Source organism: Engystomops pustulosus, chromosome 2 (assembly GCF_040894005.1).
Source record: "Engystomops pustulosus chromosome 2, aEngPut4.maternal, whole genome shotgun sequence".
Taxonomy (NCBI): domain Eukaryota; kingdom Metazoa; phylum Chordata; class Amphibia; order Anura; family Leptodactylidae; genus Engystomops; species Engystomops pustulosus.
In genome coordinates, this window is record NC_092412.1 from 133679687 (window position 1) to 133705419 (window position 25733).

At 41.6% G+C, this 25733-nt stretch overlaps 1 protein-coding gene and 1 long non-coding RNA gene across 30 annotated transcripts in view; one reads left to right on the forward strand and one right to left on the reverse strand.

The window, feature by feature from the left end:
* The window catches only part of MACF1 (microtubule actin crosslinking factor 1), a 209448-nt gene that overhangs the window by 100888 nt on the left and 82827 nt on the right, over positions 1–25733 (reverse strand). For 10 of the 27 annotated variants that reach the window (XM_072136523.1, XM_072136531.1, XM_072136528.1 and 7 more), the window contains exons 1-24: positions 8632–9462; positions 8181–8347; positions 7984–8096; positions 7779–7885; positions 7574–7693; positions 6940–7035; positions 6220–6347; positions 6027–6120; positions 4887–5041; positions 4498–4765; positions 3518–3646; positions 3273–3350; positions 3027–3188; positions 2822–2926; positions 2593–2688; positions 2302–2427; positions 2062–2214; positions 1806–1960; positions 1595–1721; positions 1333–1516; positions 1074–1237; positions 813–991; positions 369–507; positions 92–285 (exon numbers count right to left, since the gene is read on the reverse strand). In XM_072136523.1, the coding sequence (XP_071992624.1) occupies positions 92–285; positions 369–507; positions 813–991; positions 1074–1237; positions 1333–1516; positions 1595–1721; positions 1806–1960; positions 2062–2214; positions 2302–2427; positions 2593–2688; positions 2822–2926; positions 3027–3188; positions 3273–3350; positions 3518–3646; positions 4498–4765; positions 4887–5041; positions 6027–6120; positions 6220–6347; positions 6940–7035; positions 7574–7693; positions 7779–7885; positions 7984–8096; positions 8181–8347; positions 8632–9264 (3872 nt within the window). In that variant the 5' untranslated portion in view covers positions 9265–9462. Of the gene's footprint in view, positions 1–91; positions 286–368; positions 508–812; positions 992–1073; positions 1238–1332; positions 1517–1594; positions 1722–1805; positions 1961–2061; positions 2215–2301; positions 2428–2592; positions 2689–2821; positions 2927–3026; positions 3189–3272; positions 3351–3517; positions 3647–4497; positions 4766–4886; positions 5042–6026; positions 6121–6219; positions 6348–6939; positions 7036–7573; positions 7694–7778; positions 7886–7983; positions 8097–8180; positions 8348–8631; positions 9476–14547; positions 14641–14744; positions 14823–15358; positions 15452–15535; positions 15626–16268; positions 16331–16811; positions 17013–25733 lie in introns of those variants that run through there. The other 17 variants (XM_072136538.1, XM_072136545.1, XM_072136544.1 and 14 more) reach the window with 6 other exon arrangements.
* The window catches only part of LOC140118516 (uncharacterized), a 77612-nt gene continuing 68869 nt past the window's right edge, over positions 16991–25733 (forward strand). For all 3 annotated transcript variants that reach the window (XR_011853208.1, XR_011853206.1, XR_011853207.1), the window contains exons 1-2: positions 16991–17122; positions 19163–19268. This is a non-coding gene — a long non-coding RNA (uncharacterized lncRNA). The remainder of the gene's footprint in view (positions 17123–19162; positions 19269–25733) is intronic.

The following is a 25733-nucleotide window of genomic DNA, read 5'->3' on the forward strand; positions in this document are numbered from 1 at the left end:
ATTTTTTTTTTTTAAATGAAGCAAAACAATAAATTGATTACTGAAATCTTGTTTTAAAAGGTTAGATGAAAATACAAGAGCAAGTAATTACCTTGTTTCTAGTTGAGTGTGCACACCACTCCAACGCTCCCGAAGCTTAGCTGTCTTTTCTTGATACTGATCTAAATCTAGAGAGCGTTCCTGAGTCTTCTGGTTTAAGCGCTCTTTCACATCTTTTGATTTTGCAATATCTTCCTCCAGTGTAGAAATGACATTGCCTTTCTCTATTGCTTCATTCAACCATTGCTATAAAACATAAGGAGAGTCCTTAGTAATCCCGTTTCAAATAATCACAAGCTGCACCAGAAGAAGTTATAAAAGGAATCTACCTGTAATAGGTCTTGTTGACTCTGAATAGCAACTGGATCTGCAGAAATGGTGTCCTCCTGACTAAGTCGAGTTTCAAATCCTTTAACAAGACCTTCTGCACTCTGCAGACTCCGTATAACCACGTCTACTGTCTTTAATCTAAGAGAATAGAACAAGAACATTAAAGACTATACAGTCATAATACAGAGAGTGTAAGTCACTATAATCAACATAGCAAAAAAATATCTAAATAGTCTAGTTTACATCACCAGTTCTCATGGACATAAAATATACATTTTTAGAAAAAGTTCATGAATTATCTCAAAAAACATTCTAAAATGGTCTCAACTGGTAAAGTTAAATGCAAAGCTTAGCCATCCTTGAATACACCTTTAAAGACTGCCTACTAGTTTGTTAACACACTAATAATGGGTTATTTATATATATATTTTCCAATTCCTTACTTTTCCAAAAAAACTGAAGACAGGCCATAGACTTGATCCATCTTTCCAACTAAAAGGTCTAGCTGTGAGCGAACATTTGGGGTACTGGAGCCAGATGGAGACATATGCAAGAAATGGTCACAGCGCTCAGATACCATTGACAATTCAGATTTTAACCTCTTTAGTTCATCCTGCATCCTCTAAAATAAACAATAAGAAATAAAATATGTGACAAATGCACATAATATTAAGAAACCAATAGATTTGTGAACACATACAAACCTCTTGCTCTGATATTCTAATCGTATTTTCATGTATAGCATCTCCATCAAAGCCTGAGGGACTCTGCAACCTCTTCACCAATCTCTGTTCACAGTCTTCTAAGTGCAGGCGAATGTTGTGAAGTTCTGATAAATAAGTTTGTGCTAAAGACTCATCTTTATCTTCTGAAAAGGAGAATAAAAATTACACAAAAAACATGTTACATTCATTGAGATCATAACAGAACCTACTGAGTCTACGAATCAGCTTTATTTCTCACCAGCCTCAATCAGGTCCACCAGCTTCCTACATTGCTCTTTACAGGCCTCTACTTCTTGCTCCATGTTGAGGCGATCGGTAGAAGAGAATATCTGTGAGTCCTTGCTATCTTCAAGGAAATCATCCAGGTGTGACTGGAGACTGGATAGAGCCTGCAAACGTTCTGCCAAAGGCAGAACCCTAAGCTGAAGACAAAGATCTAATGAGAAGAGCCATCAGTGGATGATATAACATTAAATCTTAATTTTTCACAAACATCTTACCTTGTCCATATTCCATCCTTGCACTAAGTCTAAATCTTTACGAACATAATGCCAAGAAATTAAACTCTTTGTATTCACGTGTAATTGATGCCAAAGTGACATCACTTTCTGGTACAGCTGTTCCACCCTGCAAAAGTTCAACAAAAGGTTATCAACAAAAAATATTTATGTCCATACGCAGCAGTGACATAGGTAACTATGATATAATCACCTGACAGCCATATCTATTGCTTCCTTATTGGGTGGAGGAATGAGGAAGCACACAGATGGTACCATAGCCTCATTTCCAGTTGTGCTGATCACTTTCCACTTTGTTCTTTGAGAATTATCTTCAAGTACACATTCTTCATTTCTACATATTGTAATCTAGTAAAAAGAAAGTCATCAATGTCATAAAAAGACACTCTCCCATAAGCTTTGCCAAACCCCCCCTCCCCTCCCCCCAAAAAACCTTCCATGATTCCTACCTCTATCTGCCGGTAATCACATACAGCTCTAATAGGCAGTGTACCACTTAGACTGTGTTCTGGGTTCCTGGGCTTAAGTTGCACAATGTTTCTGGATCTCCCTACCAAGCTGGCCACTGTACTCCTGGATTGGATTAGTTGTTCTTTTTCTTCCTATGAAAATATCACAAAGACAGAAAGGTTAATACACTCATATACCATAAGTAAAACAACAGTGAAGATATTAGAATTATGTCTAACCATTGAGTCTTGTAACATGTCTTCCAATCGGTTCATACTTGTATTGCGATCAGAGGAATATTTTCTCTTTATCGATTCCTGAAGATTTTTCAGGTACACTTCGGATTCCCGTACATCTCTAAAGAACTTTACAAGAATAAAATGTTATTTGTGATAATCCTAAAAATTTAGACCAAGTTTAAAAGTGATTGAACATGCATGGATTCCTGTTCTATTCATCTAGGGAACATGAACTTGATTGTTGTTCACTTTAGACCATCCAAAAACATATAGAATAGAAAATGAACTTACGTGAAAATATGCAGAATTTTCCTTTAAATGTTGCTCTACACAAAGACATAACTGCTGTACCCATTGCCACTGAGAAACAACTGCAGCACTATATGCCTGAATGAGAAATAACACCAAAAAACAAGGTAATTAGACAAGGGACATATACATATGCCACATAATGGCTGTATTGTGGTCTATGTAGCCTTGCCTCTGCCACAAGGTAAAGTCAGCCTGCCTACAGACATACCTCTACAGTTTGTTTTGCTGGATGATTTTCTAATGACAACAGTTCAGCAGTTTCCTGCAGGGATTGAATAACATCATGCTTCTGCTCCAGCTCAAGTCTGAGCTCCTAGAGAAAAATGGAGAAAACAAAAACTTACTGATAAATAAATTACTTCACTGCAACTCAAGTATCAAGTCTATTTACATAGCTAAAACTCTTTACTTACAGAAAAGTAATCCGTTTTCAACTCCATGTTGGAATTTCCATCACTCCAGTCATAAGCAAGCTCATCCTCTTCCTTCTCATTCAACCAGATGATTTGTGCTGTAGCTCGTGACACAAAATTATAGAGGCTCTCTAAGTGGCGTAAGCGGCAGCTTGAGGTTTCCTACGCAAAGTCATAGAATATGTCACCTTAAAAAATGCTTAATTACTAATAACTGTTACTGGTTTACAAAATATGTTGCCTTACCCTTAATTTGCAGTATTGTATTTCAAGTTTGCCTAAAGTCTCTCTATAACTGCTGTGGAAATTTGGAGACATTTTAACCTGAATAAAAAAAATCATTTAAATTGGTTTTCTTTTACATATTCTGTATATATTTGTTCAGCAGTAATTTCAGTAATTTAATAGGTGACTCTAAACACTCCATAATGACCCGACTCCAAAAAATAACAGTAAATGTGTGGGCTGAGTACACATCCCTACACACCCACCTCATAACTTCTTGCTTCTCGCAAACTTGAGGACAACTCCTCCACGCTGGTGTGTACTTGACGTTGATTTTCCAGCTGGGTCTCCACACTAGGAAGATCAGTGCCCCATTCTGCACGTTCCAGTTTTAACTGAAGGATACAAAAAAAAACACATTTATTTCACAAAAATAAAATAAAAGTTTGCTTTGAACATTACATCTGCTTTCTAAAGTTCAACTTTTCACATTGACATCACTATAAACTAAGGGGATACTGTAAATGTAAAGTTCACATGGTAAGGGAGGGGAGGGGGGCATCTTCAGCCTTTGTGTGCCTATGTCTCAGTCTCCTCTCCTCCACATTCAACCAGCTCCCTTTCACCTCCTCTCCATTAGGCAGGCAAGGAAGGGAGGGGGATGGTGTGGAACACTGGAAGAATGCATGAAGAGACTTTCCCTATTCCCCGGGACTCACCACCCGCTGCTGGCTGAGGGCCAAGAAATATGAAAGAAAGGAATTTCTTAAATCAGCTTGGCATAGACTATTAGAATCAATTGCTAAAAATGGCATTCCAGGTGACAGATTCGCTTTAAGGACACCCGACTTACAAACTCCTCCTAGTAACAGACAGACCTATGGATGCAGAAAATTTACTGAACTTTACCTCAGGCTGCAATGATCAACTGTAAGGATTGTCAAAGTTGTCTACTTAATATTTGTTCCAAAATATTGAAAATTGAATTGTCACAGGGACTGGAGTTATACATACAAAATATACCTGTTCTGTCTTTCATTCAAATTTAACTTCGAACAATCAATTGTGTGACCTCACTCCTATTGCTCCATACGACTATTTGTAGTCTGTAGTGTAATATTTTATTTGTATATGTCCACTATGGAATATGATGGCGCTATATAAAGATTATTATTTGCACTTAACATAAATTCATATCTGTACAATAAGTAGAACATGTGTTTAACCTCCAGACCGGTAAACTCACCTGCATTTCTTCCACCCAGGCAAGGAGTTCATAAACAAATCTGAGGCTACCTTCATCTTCTGATGAGGATAAAGCTAGTAGTTCTGCTCTACTCATTGGTTTACGAAACCAAGAGGTGGAAGAAGTAGCTGATGTCTGAAAACCTTGCTGGTGAGAGGTGTTCAGAGACACAGAGGTTTGTAGGTCTGAGCTGATGAAGTTCCCTTTTCTGTACAGGTTAGAATATTCCAGTCTCAGTGTCAGAAGCTCGTCCTGAATCCGCAGAACTCTGAATAGGTAAATAAAATAGGCTATGTTCAGAATAGTGAAACATGTTCCAAGGCTTAGAACTGGTGGTAATAATGAGAAGGAAAGAGGGAATGTTTGTAGAGTTCATTTTAAACCTTTACCTGAAGGCAAGTTCATCCACCTGGAAATACTTTTCATCTCTCAAAATTTGTACATCTGCTTGAAGCTGACGGAGAAGACCTTCACTTTCTTGCAGGAACTGCAAAACTTCAAGCTCTTGCTGAGTGTTTTGCCCACATTCTACATTGGCAGCATCCTAAAAAGTTCATGGAAAATAGATAAGATAAAATGTCAATGGTTTTTAAATTATGGTTCAGTGACTCAAGTTTTGGGAAAAATGAATGGCTATTCTACATAACAAGGTTAGCAAAATGAAAGTGTAATAACAACTGAGGGGCAAGGGTAAATCTAAACCCTCTGCTTTCTGGGGCAGGCTATAGAATGACAACCCCTCTTTGCCCCATCTAGTAGTAATATATCAGGTTTTATATTTTAAGCTTTGTAGCAGGTGACTGTACCCCTGATGCTGCCCCACCTTTTGCTGCAGGTGGTACTACCGAGGCAAGAGGCTCACCTTACTGAGGGGTGACCTGGCAAGTACGTTTTTTAATATTTTTAATACAGAGATTTCTCCCAAGCTTCAAAGCCCACAATGTAACAGTAACAAGGTGCTGTTCATAAACTGGGAAAAAAAGCTTCCTACACTCATATGGAATGGGATTCTATAATGTGAGATTAGGGGACTCTCTACCAAAGGAGGGGGTCATGGGAAAAGATCTAGAAGAGTTTAATTAAAGGCATGGATCCATGTATGATAATAGTTAATAGGATTCGGAAGATGGGTGATAAATACATGGATCAATACTTTTTTTTTTTTTTTTTTAAACTAGATGAACACGTGTAATTTATCACCCTCACAAACTTTGTTTACCAGAAGAAAAATATTTTTTAAAAAGTTTTGTTATCCATTTATCTTGAATGCATTTGTGTTTATAGGAAAACATTTTTGTCCAAAATGACATACTTGAAAGAATAAATGTAAACTAAGGAAATTAAACAGAAATAGAAAGGCAATGTCAATACAATTCAACCACATAATCTCTTACCATACAAAAGCGCAGATCTAAACCTAATCGCAATTCTGCACATTTAACAAGAGCCCATTCAGTCACCACAATCAATACAGCCACATAAAACTCTACTATAGTGCACAGTGCAGAGCGGCTCCAATTGTCACTTACAGACTGCAGTGTATTCCTTGCTAGTGTCAGCTTCTCCTCGCAGCTCAGGCAGCCATTCTGAATCCTGTTAGCAATGTGTAAAAGCAGTTCAAGCCTGAGAAGAAAAGAATGAAAAATGAATTCATTGTAACGCAGTGTTCAAGAAAAAAAATACAACTGTAAATCTTTCTAGAAAAGCCATAGAAATACATACCTTTCCACAGCAGGTCGGAGAACTTTCTCCCTTTCTATCATGGACAATATGAGCTTCCCCCACTGTTCCTCCACATCATTTGGATGAAAGGATGAAGAAAGTTTAAAACGACCAAACTCTATCCAGGGCTGTGCAGAAAGACAGAAAAAATTCTCTTTAACGTTCCAAATTTGTAAGAAATTAAAAGGGGTTGTCCGACTGTTAAAAATGACTGAGGGCCGGGCTGGGGTGGGCTAGTTAAACATAATAAACATGTACTCACCTCCTCTGGCGCCGCGGATGTCCCGCGACGCTGTCTGTTTGATCCGTGCCCCTGTTTGTTTACAGGGGCACTGAAGCCGCGCACAGGGAACTCCGGTCCGGGATGTGGCCGGCTCCTCCCATCAGTCCCTATCTCTCAGCGTTATAAGCGCTGGGAGATGGTGTCGGATGGGAGCTTCGGCCGGAAGCTCCCATCCGACACCATCTCCCAGGGCTGGGACATCAGCAGCACCGGACGAGGTAAGTACATGTTTATGTTTAACTAGCCCATCCCAGCCCGGCCCTCAGTAATTTTTAACACCCGGATAACCCCTTTAAGATTTTAGTCATATTTGAGATTAAACATTGGTGCTTGGTGCAACAATGTTCTGAATGGAAACTTTATTATTAGATGTATGATAGTGAGCAAGGATCTCCTCTATCATACCCTGCTGAGAGTGAATAAAAAAGGAACCATACCTGCAGCATCTGATATAATTTCTGGATATGTACTTTTTCCTGCTCTTTTGAAGGAATTTCAGTTTCTTTCACATGTACATACTGATTATAAAGTGCCTAGAAATAAAAATACATATGAAAAAAATTTGTCATGTGTTAAAGGGAAGTAGCAGTATAAAGTAATGACACAATTGGTATGAGTGAAGAATCCATTAAATTCATGGGCTGTGTTCATATTAACAGCATTCTCCCTATACACAGTGATAGGAAAAGAATTTTGCATTTACATAATGTGGAGGACCCTGCTGTCCAGAATTTCAGGATATATGGCTCACATAGCATAATCTGAATGTTACAACTAATAAGCCCCTTTTCACACCACCATTAGCAGCGTTAATTGGTATTTCTGCTATTTAAATGGCAAAAATAATGCAGGCTGCTACATTTTAGAATGACAGAAGGGAAACTTCCATAGAAGCGCTTTTATGGGGACTGATGGTAAAAGGAAAGGTATCTTTTATGCTCTACCATAGTGGAAGAGAGTAGTGGACACCACCAGTGGTACTCCATGAAGTAAATTTATCAAAAACTGCAACAGGTGGTGACAGACTATCTTTAACATGATTACTATAATGAGCTTATTGTGTCACTGTACCTTTAACTCCACAGGATTCTGTGGAAATGATTTGTCAGACATCAGAAGTACATGCTGACGGATCCATTGTGAAAGTGACATTACTCTCTCTTGGTACTCCAACCACCGGGAGTCTACTTCCTGTAAGAAGAACCCAGACCAGGATTGTAAGCCTTAGGATCTGAAACTCTCCACCACTAGTAGGGCCAACCTGAACAAAACTTACCGTGGCACTGATCCCTTCTCCTCCTTCTGGGACTTTGGGAAAGGCATCATATATAGAAGACACATATGTGATCACAGACTTTTCATCAGGAGAATCCACATCTACATCTAAGGTTATTAGAGAACCAGAGGCAGTGTTAAGATAAATATATTTATAAATAATTTCTGATTGACAATATAGAGCATATTAAGTTTGTTGTACAGACCTTCAGCATCTAATAATCTGGTTACACCCAGACTCTCTGCTATCTCAAACGCCTGCTCTAGGTTTTCCCGGTTGCTCTGAATTTCCACTTTCTGCATGTCTACCAGGTCAGGTCTGAAAATAGAAAGACAAAAGGCTACAATTTTTTTGTTCTCATGCAGTATTTTTCAATATTGTTTGGTGTCTCAATCCACAAACCTGTAGCGGTGAATGATGGCATTAAACATCTTGCCATCACTCCAGCAAGAAGTAAAGTTGGTGCACTTCACCCCAACGTATCCTGCGGTCACCTTCTGCGTCCATAGGAGCAGCTTTTCCTTGGCAGACATATCTCCCGATTCTCCACTGACATAAATATCAGAGATCTGTAGAAGGAAATGGACCACAAGCTCAGACCCCTTTCTCATAGCTCCTCTTTGCCGAGATTAATGCAGTGCCAGGCGAGGTGTGACTTTTCACACTCCCTGTATGCTCCGAATATCTGCTCCCTTCACTTGTTACTTGCTACATCACTAAAATCACATTTATAAACCTGTACAGCACCCAACGTTGAGTAGTTTTACTCAATACTGCAATACTTACAGACAAAAGGATACACAAAAGAGCATATAGACCAAAAAAAAAACGTGCACAGACTATAAAATCCCACCTGCTCCAGCTGAGATAGGGGCTCACTGCCATATCCCGAGGATGACAATTCTGGTCCCCAGGATAGTGTGACGGGTACACTCCTTTCTGTTGTATCATTTGCTTTAGGGGACAATCCAAGGTTAGTTTGTTCACAAGAGCTAGTCCTATAGCAAACAGACTTGTCCAGGACATCACCCTTGATAGGCAGCAGAATAGCTCTGCTATTACCAGCCCAGTCAAAAGCCACCATAGTGCTGAGTGATGGTTGTTTCTTATCTGCTGGGTTGTCCACTATACGAGCTATGACTGTGGTCCCTAATGGTGGTGACTCGGGTATAGTTATAGGATTTAGCAGCTGAGCTCTATGCACCATGCCATGAAATGTCTCTCTGACCTGAAGCACTCTCCCCTCTTCTTGAGGAATGCCACTGATGCCTTCAGGCTCTTTAATAGATGCACATACATTATTCGATATATCCTTTGCTTCTTCTCTTTCCTCCTCCTTTTCATCCATTTGTTCCTGTTCCCCTTTCGCTCCTTCATCTTTTTTCTTTCTTCTAAAACGTCTCTTTTTCTTTCCAGACTGGGGCTCCTTCTCTTTCCCAGGTCTCTTCTCCTTGGGCTTCCGCACACAGCTAACAGAATTGCCCATGTCTCCGGTGCATTCATACAGTACATACAATACATGAATTCAGATAAGAAAAGGATCCAATCCTCGGAGCACCACCTTCTGCTTGCAATGTAGACATGTCACTAGGGAAGCAGCACACATCCTCCCCTCCCGTCCTGCAATTGATGCTTGCTTCAGACAGACATCTTACAGACTGAGACATCTCCCTGCATCTCTCTGCAGTGTTCAGATCACAGGCACCTTACACCAAGCCCACAGCTGATTGGATGGACAGATCTCTGTATTAGTGAGGTGGCTTATCCCCACCCCATATGAGGAGAGGAGGGGGATGACAGCTCACAAGGGAGGGGGAGTAAGGAACCAGGCAATAAAAAGCCGGAGAAGCAAAGTGAAGCTTATACAAAAGGAAGCACAATGCCTATCTATAAATTAACTTCAGAAGGAGAAACAGTCATTTTATATTAGAATATATCTGCAGGGCGTTACAGCTTGTAAATTAAACAATGACATCTATATATTATGTTAGGGAATATCTTTTGTCTTAGCTTTCTAGATTAACTATTCTCGCCATAAACCACCAAAGCTTGTACCTCATGTACTAAATATTATACTTGATAATTACCTGCATATAAGGCCAAAGTACTGTCTTTATAGGTATGTGTAGAAAATGCCATCACAATATAATGTCCATCAATATGCCATATTTTACTGTCATGTGAATGTTGACAAAATACACATTTGCAAGCAGCTAAAACATTGGACCCCGACTGGGTATTCTGCCAAAAGCAGGGTACAGCAGCGCCACTATATGTGTAGAATTAGAGAATAGGGCTGTGTTGCAGAAACTGCACAGAAGTGGTATTAATGTGGGGGTGGGGTATCCGCTGTCTGTGGTGATTTACTAACCCTGCTGGACCACAACCAATAATGCAGTTGGTATGTACTAGCAATATACCAAGGATTAAAATTAGGTCTCTTGTACACATACATCTACAATCTCAGGCTGCAAACAAGGTGCCCGAGGTCCCTCATTTGAAGCCTGTGTGTCAGGAGAAGAAACGGGCAGACTCAGGCAGGAATAGGACCTGTCTTGAGCACCGTATCTCAGGCAGCCATCTCATATGCAGGGTGTGGAGACCATGGCCATGTGTATGAGACCATTAAACAACAAGAAACCATATGCTAGCGGCAAAGAACAGAGGCTAGCATACTTCACACAAAAACGATTGTGTGCAAGAGGTCTAGGGTGGATGCACACAGGTACAAACTGTGTACTTGATTCACATCTAGACCTGCACAGGAATATTCCATGAACCCACATGTATTACAAAAACTGGTGTAGAAGCACTAATAAATATCCCACAATGTGTCCTTTTCTGCCTAGATCAGTCCGTGATCATAAAACTACCATGTCAAGGACTGACCACACAGCCAGGGTTGGAAGTTCCTGCTTCCACCAATACGCAGTAGAGTCAATTGACTGATAAAGGCTTAAAGTGTGTTTTAGCTCTTAGGGTGCTGTCACCCGGTGCATTCTTGGACTGTTCTTGAACAGTTTTTTAAAACGCACTGAAAACGTATGCGTTTTTGTATGTTTACCATGCTGGTTTTAATCCGCTTCACCACTACTCACACTTCCAGAAATAAATGCATGCGTTTTCAGTGCATTTAAAAATGTTCCAAGAACGCACCGTGTGACCGCACCCTAAAGAACGGGCCACATTCCATGTGGTCACACAGTGCGTTCTTGGTGCATTCTTTGCACGTTTTTAAATTAGCTGGTTTGAATCCGTTTTTCTTCATTTCTGGACGTGTAAGCAGAAATTAACAATTTCACAGCTTCTTACACTCCCAGAAATGAAGAAAAATGGATTCAAACCAGCCAAACACACAAAGAACACACTGGGGGACATTTACTTAAAGTGTCGGTGTCTGCACTGGCTTTGTTACCGACCTGCTCTGGGAAAGAAGATACACATTTAATATTGTGGAGCTGTGCAGAGACATTTCTGGCGCCGAGACCATTTTCTGTCCCGGGACCAAAATCTGTCCCGAGAACCAGAAATGTGTCCAACAGTCCCTGCTAGACCAGTTTTCTTTTGGTCTACTTTCCGCCAGTTTACAGCGCCCAAAAAGGGCTGCGACACATATTAATTGTGTCTGCGTTTCCACTCCGCCAAAGCCAGGCCCCTTTTCTGAGAAGAGTCGGAGCAGACGGAAAAAGTCATTTTTTCTGTCCCCGACAGTTAATAAATAGGTCTGAGAGCAGAACATGTGGTGAGAGCGCCACAAAACTGGCGGAAACGCCATAGTAAATGTCCCCCACTGTGTGACCGCATCCTCAGGCAGATATCTACAAGTGTAACTTAGGCCTGTTCCACACTTGCGAGTGAATTTTACCTAAATAAAGATGTATCATGTCAGGAATTTGGCTGGAATGTGACCTTATTTTGTGGATTCTACAAACCTGAGCAGAAAGGTAGCCCATGCCTTATCTGACACATATGGTACAACACGAAAAGGTGAGCTGGAGTTTCACATAGATTCCAGGAGGAAACACCAAAATGTAAGTGTGTTTAAGGTAGAAGCTCTGCATCCATGGATAGATTTCCTTAAACTGCGACACTAGACAAAATAGATTGTCCGAATTAACACTCTGTTGGCGCATCTGGACAATCTATTTCGTCCTTGGGATCGCGCAGCAACAGCAGGAGACCGGCTGTTTTATATAGCCCGCTCCCCGCTGCATCTGTCCAGCAGGGAGATCTCTCCTTGCCAGGCAGTTTAACACCTTAACTGCCACGATGAAGCACAATCATGGAAGGACATGGTTCCCTCTGTCACTCCCCTGGCCCCCCACAACGCAATTGCGGGGTGTCGGGGGGTTGTCATGGCAGCCGAACAGTAAAAAAAGTGAAATAAAAATTTTAACAGTACAAAAATCACCCATTTCACTATACAGAATTATATTAAGTTGAAAAAAATTAAAAAACTACCCCCCCACACACACACATAAAATTGGTATAGTTGCGTCTGTAGCGACCTTGGACAAACAGATATATTAATATATATTAAGAAGGGTATAAAAAATAAGAATAAAATACCAAGTTAAAAATAGCTCCTACCTCCTAAAAATATATAATAGAAGCTATCAAAAAGTTAGATGTACCCTATAATAGTACCAATCTAACCATAACCTTTTGACAAAAGAGGATTATTAGGGCTTGTTATTTGTGGGAAAAGTCACATAGTCAAACATGGTTTCCTTAGGCTGGCGCCACACGTAGCGCTTTGTCTGCACTTGCAAAGTCAGACAAAGTCGCGCCCACCGGGGGGGGGGGGGCCTCGGCCCGATCACATCGGCGTTTCTATGGAAACGCCTGCGATCGGGAAGGAGCCGGTGGTGTTTTGCGTTAAATTAACGCAAAACACCGGCGGCTCGTTCCCGATCCCAGGCGTTTCCATAGAAACGCCGATGCGATCGGGCTGAGGCTCGCCCCGGTGGGCGCAACTTTGTCTGCATTTGCGTTTGCAAGCGCAGACAAAGCGCTACGTGTGGCGCCAGCCTTAAAGTGTTTTATTTGCTAAAGAAGTAAAACATAAGAAAACCTGTAGGTGAACCTACAGAATAATTTTATCATGTTTATTATACTGTGCAGTGGACTGCATTTTTAATTAAAAGACAAGTGGCAAAACAGCAGTTTGATTTGGTTCCGCTGCAGGAAAGTGCTGTGTTCATTTTAGGCCGTGTCCTTAAGGTGTTAAAAACACTTAAAAGGTATGTTCCAATTTCAGCAAATATTATTGTTTGTATAATGAAAAGTTCTTCAAATATACACCAGACGGTTCTCGGCTTGCTGTCATTCTAGAAATGTGTCCATGGTCACACAGGTGCACAGCTCATTATATCACAGAGTAATCAGAGCTGTGTATTAAAACGAGCCATGCACCTGCATGCCATCACAAGACCAGGGACAGATTCACAACCACAGAAAGTAAAAAATGAGGCTTCTACCTATAAAGGTAGAACGGGTGGTAGGTGGCTCAATAGGACGCGAGGATAGCTCTTTTAAGGGCTTTACAGCATTTTTTATGCAAGTATAAACGTAGATTATCCATGCTTGTGGGTGTTTAAAGCTGCTGTTATCAGTAACAATACGGATATGGATCTTTAGCTACAAAATACCTTGTGTGGATGCCACCTTTTAATTTAGTGCACACTGTGTTCCACCACTAACCTAGAGCTGCCTTTTTATATTTAATGCATTGATATATTCTTAAAATGTAACCTCACATTTAAATAAGGGTTGCTTCATGCACATAAAACATTTATATTATTTTATATTTTCCAGAATAAACTTTAGAAGTTTAGAGCACTGAAATTCAGCAATTTTCCAAGCTCACTCTTATTTAATTCAAGAATCTTAAACTATCCCAATGTAAAACAAATGTAAAGCAACATAGCTGATTTTCATCTCTTTGGCATCCGATCTTAATAAACTATAGCATATAAGTTTACATGCTATAGTTTAGAAGACGTGCTCTACACCTTAGGCTACATTCAAATAAACGTATGCCCGTCGGGCCATAGCCAGGTGCCCATATGTCTGGCGCCACTGTGGGGAGTAGGGGTGACCCTCCCTTCTCCTTAGAAATGCATGATGTACGGGCCGTGCACATGGGGAAAGACATGTCCTATCTTTTCCCCATGTACGGAGTAGTACGTGCGGCAACGTATCGCTCTGTGCAGCCATTGCCGTCTATGGGGGGCGTGTTTGCGGCTGTACATACGTACCCCATATGCGCATGTGAATGTAGGGTGGCACAGTCCAATAAAATATCAACTGTGTGCATTGAACTTTGCGTAAGATGTATGTTTACAGTAAAAATACCCTGTCTCATGGCTACGTTATGCTCTTGGCTTTTAAAATTTGGCCACTCTGTGTACATTAGCTTTCTCGTTATCTTCATATTTGCATATTAGCCATTTGTCATAATTTGTTAATTTCATTTGAAACACTCAAAATTTCAATTGACATCAATACAAAGGAGTGCTTGGATTAGCAATAATACTGAGTAAAATTGTGAAGTAAAGGGTGAAAAATGATCTTTATTGTGTTAACATCACTAGGGGATTAAAATATGAGAATTTCCTTTTCATGGGAAAACCCCTTTAATTCACTATATACCAATTGACCCGGAGAACTGCAGCATGGCTATTATTCACATAAATCGGAGTCATGGCCCAAATGTCATTTCTTGACATTTATAGCATATCATACAGAAAATAAGATGTGACCTTACCTGAAAATGCAGGATTATTGTCCATATCAATCCAAGGGTTAGTTTTGGGTTGCCATCAGTGATGTCATCATTCCGGATATTAACCAATTTCACCTAAACATAAATCCTAAATGTGAGTATTAGCTTTTTTTCATCCATCTAACATTTATTTGATAAAGCAAATAAAAGTTAGCATTTTATTCCGTCACATGCTTTACCTGACGTTGTTTGAGGAAGTCCAGCGCAATCTGCACGTTTTGCAGCCGATGAAAACGCATTCGCCCCTTTTCCCTTGGCTGTAAGGCAATGAGAAATTTGCTTTGAAAACTAAAGATTCCAACCAGGAAGTGAAAACCACTGCGCACTCATGAAAAGCGTGAAATATAGTCAAACGCTGTTAGAAGACAAGTTTGTAAGAGAACAGACAAGACATATTTAGAAATCAGGAGACGGAATTGAGTTGTGAAGAAAAAACTAGGAGATGCTGGAAGGATTTCTTTGATGGGTTAGATTTCAGAAAAGTTGGAATGCAGGTAGTGGTAGTAGTAGAGTGTGATTAAAGTGGAGAGTTATAGAAAACCACACATCTGTGGCCTCCTCCAGCACAAGGCCGGCAGCCATTGCATTTATCCCGGTGTAATGAGTTAATGAAGGAGGTATTGTGAAAAAACTATCCTATTCCCTTTTTTTAAAATTCCTCATGCCATCGCAAAACCAAACAGCACACATCCACCTCCCATCATCCAGTGTTGTGCTTGTGAGCAGATCACCCAGTGCTGGTTATCATCCTCAAACTGAGTTATCTGACACAGTGACTGCCCTAGTGACATACAGCATCATCAGGGTTGTCTTCAGACTCTTCCCTCATCAACAGTCGACGGGATGGCATACGTCGCAGGCCCCGAGGAGCCTCAGGATCCTTGTTCTGATGGACACGGCAATGAAATGGTGAGGAAAAGAAAGCATTTGATAGAGGAACAAAAAGAAGTAGGAAATAACTTATACTTACAAGTCTGACACCAGACAAGACTTCCAGAAGGGAGATAAGGTTGTGGCCATCCCGTAAGTCTTCATAAAGATCATTGATGTGCTTGCGAACCTATAGACACAATAATTGGCTGTTATCACTAAACCAACAGACAAAAAGAAAAAGTAGATCAAAAAGTAGATGCTACAAATAAGAAAAGGATAATTCTCATCAGAAATGTCTTTACAGTTTATAAACAGAGGATATATGACTGATATGCAAATAATGTGGCCTTTTTTCCATACATGCTTCAGCCTCTAAGTGAACAAGTTTGCATGATAACCATATGTGGAGTTTCCAAGGCACATTAAATAAAAAAATAAATAAAATAAAACTACATACATTCTGGCACCAGTACTAGAATTATGCCTTAAAGGGAGTTTAGCAGCTGTCTGAATGTGTGTGATTCCAACACTGACCTGTGCTTGCAGTCATACAAGCAACTTGTCTACCGTCTTCTGCACTTTCTATAACATTTTTTATTACTTGATAGAGTATTGTCTTTGATGAAATATAAACTTATATTCTATAAGCTAATGAGCTAGAGGTGCTCATTGAAAAAATCCCAAATTAACTCAATAATTTGGATATGAGTTTTTAAAAATATAAAAAGGAAAAGCAAGGAAGACTGCAATGAAGAGAAAAGAACTACACTGTAGTTCTAATAATATGACATAATATCTATCCAATACACAATCTGATGAAGTGGGGATACCTTAATGAGATGTTTGTTGACCCATTTGGTAAATGTTTTCTTTTGTACTCGGTCTCGTTCATCTGCAAGAAATAAAAAATTGCTAAGTAGAAAGTTAACGTTACAAGGAAAAAACTAAAACAATGACAGGTGCGGTGACCTCTTACTCTGGACGGACACTTTCCCTCCCGCCACAGGCAAGAGATTATCCTAATCCAGCAAACCTCCTAGAGCAGCCCATTCTCTGCCAGGATTAACAGGCGGTCACAATAATCCAAAGACACAGTTTGGAGACAGGACACAGATGAGAGATTTTTATGGGTTGGGGGGTGTGGAGAAAGCATATGACAAGCGAGACACATTGAAAGCTAGCACAATATTTCACAAAGACAGGGTAGGTTTAACTTGTCAGCTCATTGCATATGACACATGCACACATTGCTTCATCCTGAGAACCCAGCAAACGGATTATTGCTAAATATACTGAGATGCAGGGGAAGTGAAACAGGCAGCACGCCGTGCACATTGAATACACCCACCCAATTCTGCAGAAGTTATACTAACCCATGCAGCACATCAGGCACACCAGCTGCGAACTGGACTGTGGTGGCCCCCAATCTGACCACATGATAGACGTTTCCTGCACCTTTCCTTCATTTAGGGGGGCAGTCACCAAAGGATCCGGCAGTGGCAACTCTTCTATGCACAGCTCCTCCCACATCCTGCCCGGAGCCCCCACGCGAGATCTGAAATTAGGGCGCAGAAGGGCCAATCCTAGCCAAGCAGGAGATAGGTGTTCTCCCTCTGTGAGGTGTATTTTCCAAGTCAGGAAGCTGTTCCAGCCTGCGGCCACCTGAACTCCACATCATCCTCAGGTATGCAACCGCCTCTTCCCCAGCTGGAACATACCATGAAAGCCCACCTTAGCCCTCCCTCTTCATCCATCCAAACTCAAACTGCCTCCAGTCATGTAAGGAGGCAAGAATGAACACTGACACTACTCCATAAAGAAGTGCGGGGGAGGGAGAGGAAAAGCTAGGTCATCATCCTCTGTCCAGCTTATCAAAAGCTGAAATTCCACACAAGGACACAGTGAGTGCCACATATACATCTGTCATCACACAGTACTGCAAAGCATATTAAAGCCTGAACACCTTCAGGAAGCAGAAACATACTATACATTAACCACCCTTCTGCCCTCTATTCACACAATGCACTCGCTTTTCTGATATGAACACTATAAAAACATTACATATAGCCAGGTATACTTTACTGCCCCAGTACACACAGGTATAAACTTTATAAGCCCCTCGTCACTTACGGATTGTATCTTCTAGATCAATAACATATACGTTTCCAATTGGTTGAAACATTTTGGATGGTAGTCTCTGTGATACCCCAGAGTTCAGAATATTCCTGCTACCAGCTGAATAACAGATAGTCAAACACGTGCTGGTATTAGTTTAATGTACTATATAGTGGGATGACTTGTACAAACATTTAGAACATCTGCACACTGACCTTCATGTTATCTATATACACTGACAGACAGGACAAGTGGATTACAGCACAATTGGGGGAAACCACAAAGATATTTTCCAAAAAATAAATATATATTTCTTGTCTAGAGACTCTAGACGGACATTGCTGTTACATACTCATGTACACTGGGGGCACAGTGTTTCCTGCTACTGTGCAGACAAAAATATGAATCTACACATAAAACTAGACATTTTTTACAATACGTTTTACTTTATTGAAAACAAAAGGCCTAGTACACATCTGTGTTTGGACCTCCATTGTTATATGCCATCATTAATACAATAATAAACGGAAATCTAAGGGTGATGCCACACGTGGCGTTTTTGTTTCAGTTTTAAGCATGTGTAAAACGCTAAAGTTTGTAAAATTCAATGGTACAAAAGTAAGATATATTTCGTTTAGGGGGTTTATATGCCTGACGTCAACGTCTCCGGCATTTCCTATGTAGGCGCACAGCGCCGAAGCAGCTTCTGCTATAAACTTTAAAAAGTGTTAAAACCGCGATACAGCGGTTAATAACACTAACGAAAGTAAGCACCGGCACCAGCTCACCCTGAGCTGGTGCTCGGTACTTACAGCTTATACCTACCATTTGAAATGGTAGGTTTCCTTTAAGATACAATGAAGTTAATGGGAAACAGAAGGTGAATAGATAAGCTTCCGTTACACGAGTTTCCATAATAACCATAGAAGTAAATAAGGCAGCTATTACTAGAGAGAGCTTACTGCAAATACTGTATTTACATGGCTAGAACCTGTGACCATGAAAACACAGCACCTTCTAAGCGGAGAAGATTGATATATAGTTTTGTGGGAAATTAATCTGTGTCTTTGTATTTGATTTATTTATATATTGAAGTCCTGGAGTCAGTTCCATCATTGTATAACTATGTATATATACAGTAACCAATAATTAATAGGATCCTATGACCTCCCAGCTCAGAAAAGCAAAATGTCTCTTATGGTGCGAAAATAAACTTTAAAACAAAGTCTCAAAATCTGACAAAGTGGCAAAATGCAACCTAGCCTTTATCAATACCTTCCATTTGAATAACGTCACAGAACGATTTCTTCTGTTCATCCATGACACATACCCTCAGCGTGAATCCTACACTTCTAAATCTGCACACACTTACTTCAAAATTCCTGCTGGTCTGATTTCACAGATTAAGGCCATGATGATAGGACTCAGGCACACATCTGCCACACAAAACCCTAAAAAATTAAAATAATCTTCTCCCCTAAATCATCACAAGTATATGACTGTTGTGCTGTGTTATAATCTGTCATAGGAATAAGCGCCAGGGTCGGCACAGTAAGGACAGCAGCCTATGGCTTTGCTTTTGGTCGTCATTTTTATCTCTCTCCTTTAGTCACACAGCAAAAAGCAATAAACGCAAGAAATATCCAGACAGGAGAGCCAGTAGGGAGAATTATGGCTGCGCAACCTACAAACTGTTAGGTGAAGAACTCAAAAAAGTAAGTGATTTTTACTGTCTAGAAGAGTATCTGTAAACATTGTCTATAAAAACACTGCCTTAGGCTACATTCAAACAAACGTATGGCGGGCGCCTATATGGCGTATATACGTCCCCCATACACTTCTATGGGCTCACGGCCCTGTATGGGAGCGGTACGGTTCAGTACACATGCGGCACCATACAGCTCCAAAGCCCGTAGAAGGATAGGACATGTCCTATCCTTACCGGGAATATGGCGCCGTGCGCTGTATATTCCTATGGAGAGGGGCGCGGGTGAGCTGCGCTCATCCCCTGCTCCTCTCTGCAGCGCCAATGTATGCCTGCGTACTGCAGTACGGCGGGCATACATCGTGTGAATGTAGCCTTAAATGGGTTTTTCCAGGAAAGAAAGTCTGATACAAAAAACCATTATCTTATAAATAAATGAATACAACAAAACTCTATGTCAAAATATGAAGCTTAACCGGTTTTTCATTTCCATTTTTCACTCCCCACCTTCAAAAATCTATAACTTTTTTATTTTTACATGTAAAAAGCTATGTGACGGCTCGTTTTTTGCGTAACAAATTACACTTCAAAATGGTGGTATTTAATATTCCATGCCGTGTACTGGGAAGCAGGAAAAAAATTCCAAATGCAGTGAAAATGGAATGAAAATGAAAACGCCACAAATGACGCATCTAATTTATTCTTTGGGTCAGTACGATTACAGGGATACCAAATTTGTATAAGTTTTATAATGTTTTCATACATTTACAAAAATTAAAACCTCATGAACAAAATTTTTTTTTTTAATTTTGCCGTCTTCTTGTGCTTATAACTTTTTCATACTTTGGTGTATGGACTTGAGGGTGGTGTCATCTTTTGCGACTTTTGATGATGTTTTGATGATATTATTTTTAGGACTGTACGACCTTTTGATCACTTTTTATAGAATTTTGGCAAAAAAAGTGCCAGTATTGACTTTGGACGCGATTTTCCGTTACGGGGTTAAACGCAGTGAAAAACCGTTATTATATTTTGATAGATCGGGCATTTTCGGACGCGGCGATACCTAATGTGTTTATGATTTTTACTGTTTATTTATATCAGTTCTAGGGAAAGGGGGGTTTTTTGAATTTTTAGGTTTTTTTATTATAATTTTTTTTTTACTTTTTTTTAATTTTTATTTTTACTATTTTTCAGACTCCCTAGGGTACTTTAACCCTAGGTTGTCTGATCGATCCTACCATAAACTGCCATACTACAGTATGGCAGTATATGGGGATTTTACTCCTCATACATTACAATGTGCTGATAGCTGAATGGGTTAACCCGAAGTAGCTTCGGGTCTTCGTGAGACCCGAAGCTACCATGGCAACGGATCGCTGCTCCCCGATGACGTCACGGGAAGCGGCGATCCCCGGAAAGATGACGGCGCCCATGCGCCGCCATCTGTTTGAAGCCGCCGGCACCGATCGCGGGTGTTACCGGTAAGCCTTCGCTGCAATATGCAGCAGAGACTTACAGGCTATGGAGAGGGCTCGGCCCGCGAGCCCTCGCCATGCATCAGAACGCGACCGCCGCCGTGAATACAGGCGGGCGGTCGCGAACCGGTTAAATAGTTTGTTTTTATGATTTACAAAATAGTATGGAATTTCTAAAGTAGGAAGAGTTATATCCAAGATGACAGACACTTGATATTTACAGCTGCCATGATCCCTCATTTCCCAGTAACTCCTCCTGCCTCTTATGCTCTGCTCCCAGTGATGATGTAACAGACTGTCCTGCTTTGTTCCATAGTAATGATGTGTGTAAATGCAATCACTGCACATTACCCCAGTGAAGGGTCTCATCACAACACTGGTCATACTGGATGTGTTACTTACTTTACTGGTGTACCAGTGTGTGATACATCCCCCCTATATCAGTATAACCTGCCATGTCCCGATTGTCTCCATGTAAGTCATCATCCAGTCACCTCCATGTATAAAAAAAAAAAAAAAAAAAATCTCTCTCCTCCAACACACAGCCCCAAGTAATAAACACACTCTCCTCGCTTAAAAGGTTCCTTCTGGCATTTGGCATGGATGCTTTCTTCACAAGCAGCGGCACACCTGGCTACTGTTTGTTCTGTAGAAAATGTAATGTAACCGTGCTGCAATAGCATGTATTACCTGCTTAAAGAGAACCCGTCATGCAAAATAACCCCCCTAAACTAAATATATTTTCATAAACTGCCATTAGAGAGCATTGCCTCTATCCCTTCATTGTCCCTCTACATGCCTGTAAACCTAAGCAATGAGGTCCTAAAGCTGTATGCAAATGACCTGTGAAATGTCCAATGAATCATTAGCATATTCAAGCTGTCCACTCTATTCATGAGTGGGAGGTACAGCCACACCCCCAGTGCATGACTAACAGCCTGTGTAATGATGTGAGGCTGGTGCTTCCTGGTGCTGGTGTTTCCTGGTGCTGGTGGCCACGCTCCGCATGTGTGTGTGTTTAGGAGAGATACAGCAGCTCCAGGCAGCCATGTTACAGCAGAACATGTCAGATTCATGTGTAGCTCATGTCTGTGTCTCTCACCTGTGTATTAGGAGGATGCAGCATGTCAGCAGATGCAGCACACACACTAGCAATGCTTTACTATACATTATACACAGACATGAGCAGGGGGAGGAGAGGGGAGGGGTGACAGGGGTGACATCACTGCCTCTGACCATGTGACCAGCCTCATTTACATGATAAAAAATAGATGATTTTACAATGAATGATGTATGAAATAACTAGATAAAGGCTGGGATGGGATCCTTGTGAGCTGCTCTAACAGGTAGTAGTGACAGGACAATTGACACAGACCTGATGACAGGTGTCCTTTAAGGAAAGAAGCAGACAAGTTTTTCAAATGCAAGACAATCCATTTAAATGCACTAACAAGCAAAACAACCACCTGCCCAACATACAGTGCTAAATATAAGAGACTCTCTGAATCCTTCCAATATAGTCCCATGTATATGCATCCCTCCTGTCCCGTGGCATACCCCTTTAAGCTCTCCATTGACGGCTATGGGATCTATTACAGTAAATTGATTCACTTTCATGTATTTATAAATAACTGACACTTTATTATAAAGCTGTCAAGTACAACAGTGCACTCTGCTGGGGAAAGCAAGAAATGCAAGTCCAGTACAGTCCTCAGCTCTTCCCAATCATCTATCACATGCACTTGTGAGCTATTGAGTTTCCAAGGATTTCTGTACAATGTACACTCCATCTCATGACACAGCTATCTGGTATGATGGCGTCATCACTGGCAAGTCTCAGCTTCAGGTTTTGGGTGTTGATTAGTCATAAGGCTATGGGGGAGGGATGGTCACAACAGACATATAAAAAGTTGTCTGAGAACAGCAAATAATGCTCTGCTTTTTATTATTATCCATGCACTGTGACTGGCACAACAATGTAATGAAAACTGAGACTTTTAGGCAGAGCCTGAAATATGGCATGTTTTTTTTCTCCACGTTCTAAAAAGGATCTGGAAGGAAACATGACATGAATATCTGCTTCCAATAAAAATCTCATTCACTAACAAAACGGGGATTACATAAACATGTTTATATGTGGCATAAAATAACCCAAGACCTGAAGCATTTCTTGGCTAAAATGTCCAGCCTTGTGTGACAAGTAATAAAAGGTATCTTAGCTGGGGGGGGGGCTCCCGAGTCTGATCTGGGGATGTTTGTATTGTTCTGTGGATATTTTTTGCAGCCATTTTCTTACTCTTGTACTTGTGTGTGCGCGAGAATAACCGTTATTGAGGCGAGACCTCAAACAATCTGATGTATATCTGCAGGATAAATGTTTTCCATGGGATAGTAACATATAACACAGTTGTTGGCAGAACCCCAAGCCCTCATAGCTCCCCTATAAACATATAATCCAACCATAATATGGATACTCTTTCTTCATATACAAGTATGTCATTAATATTAGTATTAAAATGATCAGATATACTAATAATAAGTATAAGCCAAGTTTTTCAGCACAAAACACTTGACTTATACTCGGCTATATACTGGGGGGCATGGGCTGGCTGGTTAGCTATATACTAAGGGGAATGGGCGGGCGGGCTGGCTGTCTATATACTATGGGTCAGTGGGCTGGTTAGCTATATACTAGGGGGTCAGGGGGCTGGCTATATACTAGGGCAGTGATGGCAAACCTTTTAGAGACCGAGTGCCCAAACTCCAAACCAAAGTCCATGTAATCATCGCAAAGTGCCAACACGTCTATTTAGCCTAACACCATACCACTCTATAAGGGACATATAATACTGCTACATGATGACAATTACCAGTACAACAAGATAAATACCACCATACTGATAATAAACAGACCACTAAAGAAAGTCCAACATCACCAATTATATCACAAACCAGGAGCAAATACAGCGGAGAATACTACCCCCCACCCAGTGAGGGACACTACCCCCCACCCAGTGAGGGACACTACCCCCCACCCAGTGAGGGACACTACGCCCCACCCAGTGAGGGACACTACGCCCCACCCAGTGAGGGACACTACGCCCCACCCAGTGAGGGACACTACGCCCCACCCAGTGAGGGACACTACGCCCCACCCAGTGAGGGACACTACGCCCCACCCAGTGAGGGACACTACGCCCCACCCAGTGAGGGACACTACGCCCCACCCAGTGAGGGACACTACCCCCCACCCAGTGAGGGACACTACCCCCCACCCAGTGAGGGACACTACCCCCATGGCGTGTGCCATAGGTTCGCCGCCATATACTCGGGGGTCAGGGGGCTGGCTGGCCATACACTAGGGGGTCAGGGGGCTGGCTGGCCATACACTAGGGGGTCAGGGGGCTGGCTGGCCATACACTAGAGGGTCAGGGGGCTGGCTGGCCATACACTAGGGGGTCAGGGGGCTGGCTATATACTAGGGCAGTGATGGCAAACCTTTTAGAGACCGAGTGCCCAAACTCCAAACCAAAGTCCATGTAATCATCGCAAAGTGCCAACACGTCTATTTAGCCTAACACCATACCACTCTATAAGGGACATATAATACTGCTACATGATGACAATTACCAGTACAACAAGATAAATACCACCATACTGATAATAAACAGACCACTAAAGAAAGTCCAACATCACCAATTATATCACAAACCAGGAGCAAATACAGCGGAGAATACTACCCCCCACCCAGTGAGGGACACTACCCCCCACCCAGTGAGGGACACTACCCCCCACCCAGTGAGGGACACTACCCCCCACCCAGTGAGGGACACTACCCCCCACCCAGTGAGGGACACTACCCCCCACCCAGTGAGGGACACTACCCCCCACCCAGTGAGGGACACTACCCCCCACCCAGTGAGGGACACTACCCCCCACCCAGTGAGGGACACTACCCCCATGGCGTGTGCCATAGGTTCGCCGCCATATACTCGGGGGTCAGGGGGCTGGCTGGCCATACACTCGGGGGTCAGGGGGCTGGCTGGCCATACACTAGGGGGTCAGGGGGCTGGCTGGCCATACACTAGGGGGTCAGGGGGCTGGCTGGCCATACACTAGGGGGTCAGGGGGCTGGCTGGCCATACACTAGGGGGTCAGGGGGCTAGCTGGCTATATACTACTAGAGGTCAGGGGGCTGGCTCGCTATATACTAGGGGTCAGAGGGCCGGCTCTCTATATACTAGGGGTTAGGGGGCTATATACTGGCTGGAGGCTGTGACCAATGCATTTCTCCCCTTAGGCTTATACTCGGGTCAATAGGTTTTCCCAGTTATTTGTGTTAAAATTAGGTACCTCAGCATATACTCTGGTTGGCTTATACTCGCAGTTATATATGGTATTATTACTGTTAAGCAGTAACAGTAATAACTGCAGTGAAATATAGAATAGTATTTATATAGTAATTGTTTTAGAAAATTCACAGAATTTGTTTGAACATTACTGAAGCAGATGATTCCCTGACACCCAAGTATCATCCTCCAAAACTGAGAAAATGTGGTATGACTGTATAATCTAAGCAAGAAAACATCATACTATGTGCAGCTGGTCGATCCAGACCAGCCAATAGAAGCAATATTTGTCACAATGAGCATCACAGGGGTTAATAGGAGCAACGAATGGCAATGCTAAAAATAATTGCAGGGTTAAAGGGTTAAATACTGGGTAATGTGGATAACTTTTATCCCTGCATTCCACTATTCCAATCACACCAGAGAGGTCTCCCTGGATCCCTTGCTAGGCAGCCACTTAGAAAGGGGGGACATCAATGCACCAGCAATCAGAACATGGTGTTGGTCAATTATAAGGACAAAAGGGAGGTTATGGTTCTGACCACAATCCATGGGGACTCCAGCACTATCACCCCTTGTACGAGGTACCACCAAGCCAGACAACATCCTGGCTTACTCTAAATACATGGGTGGAGTTTATCTGTCAGA